General features: G+C 37.0%; 1 protein-coding gene across 1 annotated transcript in view; it reads right to left on the bottom strand.

Annotated features, from left to right (window-relative positions):
* The window catches only part of RPGR (retinitis pigmentosa GTPase regulator), a 69,088-nt gene that overhangs the window by 26,081 nt on the left and 34,355 nt on the right, over positions 1–8,652 (bottom strand). Inside the window, exons 9-13 of the mRNA XM_019473078.1 lie at positions 5,046–5,201; positions 4,378–4,502; positions 3,058–3,240; positions 2,010–2,175; positions 559–665 (exon numbers count right to left, since the gene is read on the bottom strand). Of these exons, the coding sequence (XP_019328623.1) occupies positions 559–665; positions 2,010–2,175; positions 3,058–3,240; positions 4,378–4,502; positions 5,046–5,201 (737 nt within the window). The remainder of the gene's footprint in view (positions 1–558; positions 666–2,009; positions 2,176–3,057; positions 3,241–4,377; positions 4,503–5,045; positions 5,202–8,652) is intronic.

Below are 8,652 nucleotides of genomic sequence, written 5' to 3'. Positions count from 1 at the left end.
CAACCCACGAGTTTTCTCACTTTTACTCTTCCAACTCTCTGCCCCATCCCACTGGGGGGAAGTGAGCGAGCGGCTGTGTGGTGCTTAGTTGCTGGCTGGGGTTGAACCACGACACCTTTAATATGATCCACCTGTACTAAAAAACTCTTTTCGGAACAGGAAAAGACAGCTCTCCACTCCATTTCCTGCAGTTCTCTTTCTTGGAAATCATCAAGATGAGGAAGGTCAGAAATAGAGATCACCATGTGGTATCCAGCGTCCTTCCCCTTTTCTTTCTGATATCCCAAGCTAAAGCGTGGGGAGAGAGGCTGCACTACTTGGACTGCTTCAATCTCATATTACAACATTACTTGGAAAATGAAAACAAACTTTAGCATTGGATAATGATAATATGAAATGCACGCTCATTTAACAGTATGTCAGTACTTCTCGATGCCACATATGACATTCTGGGCTAGCCAGGAGTTCTGTACTGGAACTTGAAACATGATTTAGCTGCTTTATTCTTCCCCTGCATAAAACCGATTGAATCACAGATTCATTAGTGGAATATATTACCATATTTAGGATGTCAGTTGTATCTCCAAGGTTTCTGTCATTATTTTCATTATCTGAATCTTCTTCTGCAGAGCCTTCACCAGGTTTATCTTTCTTATGATTCTTTTCTTTAAGGTAAAATAGGGGGAAGTAAACAAATACCATAGGAACAAGCAATACACAGCGAACAGAACACCCCACTCTTGCAAAACAGAGATTATCTCTATTTTACTGACATAGGACTGAAGTCCTGAGATTCCTCATTCCCCCAGCCTAAGACACAGCAGTAACACTTCCACCTCCTTTTCATCAGTATTAACATTAGAGGTAGCTCAGCAATCTGGCCTCACTGCACTGTAGATCTCTGACCATTTTTGCAGGCTTTCAAAGCATAAATACTACATGGGACAAAGCTTCTTTTGGATAATCACTTTAATAACAATGTACCAATTAGACTAAATTAGCTGCAGTTGTATTATCTACATTGCACATTATCTGTGTAATGGATGGAGAGACAGTGAGTTTAACTCCAATGCAGCATCATAAAAATGTACGTACATAATTTTCAGGTTCACCTCAATTTCATCAGGTATATGACCAGTTTCATATGGCACAAAACCTCAGGTTTTAGGCCTCAGAAGACTCTAAAGGCAATTCAAATTTCACTGCATTGCTTTCCTGGAACCAGAAATGCTAATGGACATGCTGGCAGCTTTACAAATAATCATCTTAATTCTAACTGAATTAATTACTTTCAAATTGGATTTGACTGTCCAATAAATCTGAGCTAACTTTTACACAGAAGCACTGCATTCTGCACTCTTCAGCACTGCTCTTCCCAGGAAATCACAGATGCCCAGGAACCCAGATGGAGTCCAGAACTGCTCTAGAGAATCTGTGCAAAAGTCCAGCACTGTATCAGTATCATTGTTATCCAGGCTTTTGCATTAGCTAGAATATTGCAAATCCTTATTATCTTAGATAACAGAGAGCGAAGAGTACTTTTGCATTTCCAAGCGAAGAAGAAAGCTCCTATAAGAATTCATAGACCTCTTTTCTTATCCAAGGTCTCTCATAGGCCTTCCTCTGTCTTTATGACTGTTCCTAATCAATTTTTTTCTGTAATTCTTTTTTTTTCGTGAAAATGGAGAAAGTGGTTACTAATTTTACAGTATTTTTGTGAAGTCGTATTTCCACAGGCTTGAGAAACCTCAGGTACAATTCAGAAGTTGTTTTTCTTTCACTCAACCCTCCTCTAAATCTTCAAGCACATTTTTCCAAACATGAACCAAGTGTGAGGCAATTTCTTGTATGCATTTCTCAACTTTCATGTCTGTATTCTGCCAGACCGTCTTGAGGTAAGACTGAACTTAAACCTTCTTTCATGTTCAAACTGAGCATTTGTTTAGGAATTATGAGACCCAAACTACATAATTCTCAGAAAACAGCAACAAAATGTGGAGACACTTCACCTTTTTCATGGTCTCTATCCTTCACAGGTTCAGCTTTAGGAAGACTTGTTGCAGAAAAACAGAGTGGGCTAGTGTTGCTAGTCACAGGCAATGAAGATTTTAAGAAGCTTTCTCCCAGTGGAGGCAGAGTTCGTGCCAATCGAACAAACTGTTCTGGCGACTCTTCCTTTAGAAGATTTAAAAAAAAAATTATTGAGAATAAGAGTAGAAGAATAAAATGTAAGCAACCTCTCGTACTTAACAGTGGTATTTTCCTTTAGTTGATGATACAGTGTTGTAACTGTGTATGCAAAGCATAAATAAAATTTCTTGTATATTTTAATTATTTATAAAAAGTGGAGAGAGATAGTGGGATATTTTAGGTCGTTTCTATACAATAATCTCAAGCAGTCTTAAAATATAGACAAAGGATAAAAAGAATTTTGATTTTATTTAAAATGAAAATACTAGTTTCTCAAATAACACTGAGTTACTTAATCCACGGCATCAATATATTTTTAGAAAATAAATGTGGTTTTGTGGTAGAGCTATTTTTCAGACAGGCGCTGCTAAAGAAATCACATGGAATGTGTAGTGGAGATAAAGGAGAAGAAACTACTATATTAAGTAGCTACAGGATCTTAGGATCATTTTAAGCTGACTGTGAAACTTTCCCCTTTGATATTTTATAAACTATGAACTTGTTTAATCTATTCAAGGACTCAGAGGGAACACCAAAAAGAGTCAGGTTCTTGTTCTTTTTTTGAGTATTTCTAAGATATTTTTAAAAATGCAAAGGAACAGGCTCTACACTTTAGAATAAAAAAAAAACAAAACCAATTTGAGTTTTTTCATAGAAATAAAGAAGTAAAATCTGACCAATACCTATCTTTTACCTGCATCAATTTTGGGACCAGGGTAGATACTCATTCTTCTTCTTATACATTAAAATTAAACACGTATTTTAAGGAGATATATTTATCTGCTGGGTATATGCTGTGATTTTAGTTTAAAAAGTTATTTTGTTTCCTAAAACAAGTATGGCAACTCTAAACAGCTCTGAATTTACCCTCTCTCGACGTCGCATTCGTGCTGATGTTAGTTGTAAGGTGTTTGTTAGTAGTGAGTCTCCACTCATTTTAGAGATAGTAGCAGTCAAACGGCTCTCATATAAATCTTCTAAGAGTATTTCTTCAGATCCTTTAGGTCTTGGAGCAGCAAAAACTAGCATGTGACAACCACCACAAGCAACCTACAGCACCAAAAAAAGGTCTGCTTATTTAATTTGCAAGTATCAATACAAGGATCTAATTTTCTTACAATCATCTCTAGGGACTTAGATTATAAGAAAAACATAATAAGAGACGTTAAATTGCTTCAAATTTAGCTCCTAATGACGTTAGCAAGATAAAAGTATATAATTACAATTATGAATGACTAGGGATCTACGTTCATTTCTTCTTACTTAAATACAACATATTTGTACTGAACAGAACACAAGATAGGTCTATCAAATTATTGACACAGAAGAAAGCAAAGATATTTCCACTGATTTCGAAGGGATTGGAGCTAACTATTTTGATGCAAGTCGAATGTGGGCAATACTGATAACTTCAGTGATATAAACCTAGATATTTTATCACAAAATCCACAAAATGTAATGCAAAGTCCTTCATCCTCCAATAGACAAAGTATAATTACATAAAGATCAGAGGTTTCACTTTCTAAAAGTTTAAATCCCTTACCGCTTCTGATAAAACTTCCTTAAACTCTAAGTCCAGCAAACAAACAGAAGTGAGCCACAGACTTTTGTCCCAAATTTTGCTCAATCCTGAGTCATCTTTGCATTTTTGATGCTGGCAATTCTGTGATATTTATTTCTTAAACACCTCAGGAAATAGATGAAAACAATGCCCTTAAAAGAAAACAGTATTTCTCATCCCGTTTGGATTCAAAAAAGCAACTCCTCAAATTTTCTTAAGATTTAATAAAAATCCCACTGTACAAATAATCATTAAAATTAAAAAGATGTCACTCCAGTGTTTTCAGGAACAGATATTAGCTTCCCCCCTACTGCAAACAATCTAAGAGCAACAAATACTTAACTTTATAGGCTACTACCAGCTCTACAGACCAAAACACTATAGCACAACACTACTGAATAAAACCCTAAAAAGCAGTCTATATGTGTAGTCCAAGCCAAGTACATTCTAAACTAAATGAACAGTGTGATAAGTAAATATAATTTTTTTCTTTCAAGTTGTGTTGTCTACTAATTAAATGTCGTACTAAAAAATAATTCTATAATGAGATTTCAACTCTCATTAATAACGTATTTCATAAAAATATAAACATTTTGATGTTTGAGAAGCATGAACAAAAGTTTTACCATAAGGACTGTGAACCTCAAGAAATTATAACACAGAGTAGGAGCAAACTGATTTGTAAAATTCTCTTCTCCAAGTCCTAACTTGCCGTGTCGCCCATCTCCAAAAGTAAACATGAGGCCATTCTCTGTATGTAGGAAAAAAAAAAGGATGTTATTAATAACAAAGATTCAGTATAAAACCAGGATAAAACCATTACAAACAAAGTAACAGGCCATGCAAGTAAGAAATATTTCTCTTCCAAAAGCAAAACCTGAACAATTATTTTCAGATTTTCAACAGATGAATATGATCCAAATATATATATTTTCAGACAAAGTACTGTTGGAGATTAGAGTTCTTCTAGACAATTTTGGAAAAAAACCCCCAACAACAAAACACTAAGATTGAAATTGTATAGCAAAGCAAAGGCTTCTAAACAAGAATACTCATTAGCAAGGCATGATTATGAGGTTACAATTCCCCAGGAGATACCATGTACAGAACTATGCATGACACGGCTGTGAATCAGAAATTCCTAATATCAAATCTGTCTTTCTCACTAGCTCACTTAACCTCTAGAACTAGTAAGTCTGCATATGTCTTCTTCTACTGCTCATTTTATAAGAAAGCTTTTACAGTATAATAGAGAGTCACTGGAAGTGCATTTCAGAATTTTTCACTTACATACCTGCAATTACAGCAGTATGATTTTCCCCACATGTAATGTTACATATTTTATGCCTCTTCAAGTGTTTCACAGACTTCGGTACTGAAGTTTCAAAAATAAAAGTACCATGTCCCAGCTGCCCATATTGTCCAAGTCCAAAAGTATATACATCTGTCTCTGAAAATGTACAGGCAAAGTTAACAACAAATATGCTTATATATACATTATAACCTGCTTTCTATTAGCCAAGTGAAAGTCAAATGACATCAGCGTCAAAAAGCAATGTTTTACCAATTAAAAAATGTACCAACTAGTCAATTAAATTTATCAATTAAGAACAAAATAAAACAAAATAAAAAACAGGCAATGAAGCACTAAAATATATACAGAGAAGAATTTTGAATGGTTCAATATGCAATATATTTTCTAACATAACTGCAAAATAATCCACTGGTCACATGTACGCAGAATATCAACTAACAAAAAATTTATGGGACTTCACATACTGCAATTAATTCAAGACCACAGTGTTTACATATATGTGCATTTTCAAGTACAATAGTCTCATCTTAATTTCTGGTTACTTGCATGTACACTGTATAACCCTAAATTTAATAGACTAGACCTTTTCAAACCAATACTAATTTGTGTGTAGGAAGAAACTGGAACAATAACAGAATAGGTTTCAGTATTCTGTTCGGCTACCAAATCAGCCCTGCATTAAATACAGAGAACACTATAATTGTGTTATCTTGTGACAGAATAATAATCTTTCCACATTTACATTTTGTCCATTTAATGGATTGTCTGTGCCAGGAAAAAGAACGAGAGCTTCTCCAAAGCAATAAAGATTCTTGGTGTGTCCATCCCTGGCATTCCATCACAACAGAGGAAGACTGTGAAGCTTGGAAATCTTGATGAGGTCATGCTTGAAAAGGGAAATTCAAAGACTAAGTTTTTTTCGGAAAAGGAGAAGTTTTCCTGGAATTTTATCCCTTGCCCCTTTTTTTTCTGCATGTAGGCATCAAAGGAAAAGCTAGAGAAGTACTAATTAAAACTTGAAAAATTGTTATGAAAACCTGTGAAGGATTGAGAAGGACAAAAAATATTCTATGTCAAGCGAAAAGAACTGAGACTTGGGAGCAATATATCGTTACATCATTGTCATGAATATGGTGCAGAGCATGCCTGCTCCTGCTGCACAGATGCCATCAGGTCAAAAATCTCACCACCTTCAAAAGCAAGAGAGGAATGGGTACCCACAGTTGACTGTGTGGAATGACAATCGACAGAGAATCTTTGCTTTTTGAGCACTTCTTTGTGTCAAGGAAACGAGGTCACTGGTACAGCAAAGTAAGTTTCAGTGCCACAAAAATAGTTTATACTGTGCGACCAAATTCTCAGAGCAGCCACTAACTGGAGAAATACTAAAACCAAATTATGTTACCATTCCCCCAAACTAATCCTTCACTACTGTCAGGGAAGGAGAAAGCAGGGAACAGACGAGATTCCATATTACTGCCATAGTACACTTAATAATTTATATTGAACTTTCCAATTTCAAAGGAACCATGATGAAATACTGTAATACTACATATGGAAATGTTCTCTCTAGGAAAGGGTTTGCCCTTTCTGTCCCTTTTAAATTGTTCCGATAAATTACACCCTAACCCCCCCCCCCCCAACGGTCTCACACTTTTTCAGATTGTAGATTAAAAATATTTAGTAAAGCTGTTTTTCTACTAAATGTAATAGTAAAGCTCCCTCTGCTGGAAGTTTCAGTGCAAGAAAGCAACACCTTCTAGGGATCTTTAAAAAGTAAAGCAATAAGTAAGGTTTTTTCTGTGACATTTAGACTTTCTGGATGAGAATCAAGAAACTACTCCTGAAAGACAGGAGCTTTCTCTAAGCAAACCAAAGTCTCATCTTCATTTTAGTAAATGGCTTTCTCAGGATGGCTTATTCCATAAATTCTGCCTAAAAGTACTGCATTTGTTTTAACGTTTTTTTTGAAACTGGCAGATCTTGTAATTTTCAAACTATATGGCTTTATCTGATTAATATAATTATTTTGAGTGAAGTTGGAGTTTTTTCATATTATCTTTAATCCTAGCTTGAAACACGCAATGCCTTTTTCACAAAACAAGTTAGATCTCTGAAGTGTTTAGAGGGAGATGTTCTCAAATGCTAAATTTAAAAGTACAGGAAACTATTTTCTTTCCCTGATTTCTACTGACAAGGAGGAGAACGGGCCAATCCAAAACCAGGTGAGAGTGCCTTTGTAAGAAGAATGTCTTTTTTTACTGCCCTCATAGACCAGGGGCACCTAAATTTTGCTCCTCCTAAAATTCGCTTGGAAGACAAAAACATTGCACCCATCTTAAATGATTCACCGTTCTGGTGCCAAGGCCAGAGGCCAAACCTCAGTAATAATGCCATTTAGCAGAAATGAGGTATTTCCTCCAAACTATCATTATAAGTACATGGAAAGAGAAGTCTATGGCAAAGCAACCTCATAGACTTAGTGATAAAATGACAGAGGTGAATTTCATCATTCTGACCTTGATTTTGCCTACAGCATGAATCCAAAAGGGGATACCGCCTCACTGTCACCTTCTTCTTACTGTCCTCAGTCCCAGTAAGGATATGGTTGGATGAAACAAATGAAATGTACTGCCAGCAAACAGGTAGATTTTGCTCTCCCGTTCTCTCTCTCCTCACTTACACTCTCTCTGCTGTCCACCTGGCTATGTGGTGACCCAGCTTGGCTCCGTAAGCCTGGTTTTGGGGGGTTTTGCCGATATAGTTTCCTGTGGAACGGTCAAGGCAGCGCCAGAGTGGTACAAGGGGAGAGGAAAGACATATGGCCACAGCAGCACGAGGGAAGCAGCACTGCCTTCACAGCAGCACTGAATCACAAGGAAGGCTCAGCCATATTAACAGCACCCAGAAGAAACAGAAACACACGTCCTGCCTTGGCCTTGAGAAAGGAACTGCTGCCTCCACAGCAGCAGCCCATGAGAAGGGCCCTCGAAGGATGAAGAGAAACAGTTTCTGAGCTTGCACAGAAGCCAATGGCTTCACTGTTCCAAGTGACCTCCAGCACTTGAGTACTGAGACTGCTTCTTCTTTACTTCCTACATTTTCTTTTTTGGAAGAACAGGGATATTTCCCTGTAACTGTGTATCTTCCACCTTTGCAGGCATCTTCTGGAGTACGTAACAGTTCTTGACCGTTGTCACTATAAATAAAATAGTCTTAGGCATAAATCTATATAGCTTTCAGATTTTTTTTAACACATGCTATTTGCTGAAAGAACTGAGTGAGCTCCAAGACTGTTTTTAACATTCATGCATTCCTTGCTACGTATTTAAGGCTACAAAGTTAAAAATCCATGGAAGAAAAACAGAAACAGACAGGTATGCTTATATCTGGTTAACAGGGGAGGTCCCGGACGACTGGAGGCTTGCCCATGTGACGCACACCCACAAGAAGGGCCGGAAGGAGGATCCGGGGAACTACAGGCCTGTCAGCCTGACCTCAGTGCCAGGGAAGATTATGGAGCGGTTCATCTTGAGGGTGCTCACAAGGCATGAGCGGGACAACCAGGGCATCAGGCCTAGCCAGC

This window comes from Aptenodytes forsteri, unplaced genomic scaffold (genome assembly GCF_000699145.1).
Source record: "Aptenodytes forsteri isolate BGI_AS27 unplaced genomic scaffold, ASM69914v1 Scaffold2, whole genome shotgun sequence".
NCBI lineage: Eukaryota > Metazoa > Chordata > Aves > Sphenisciformes > Spheniscidae > Aptenodytes > Aptenodytes forsteri.
The sequence above is the reverse complement of the archived record's forward strand: the minus strand, read 5'-3'. Positions and strand labels throughout refer to the sequence as shown.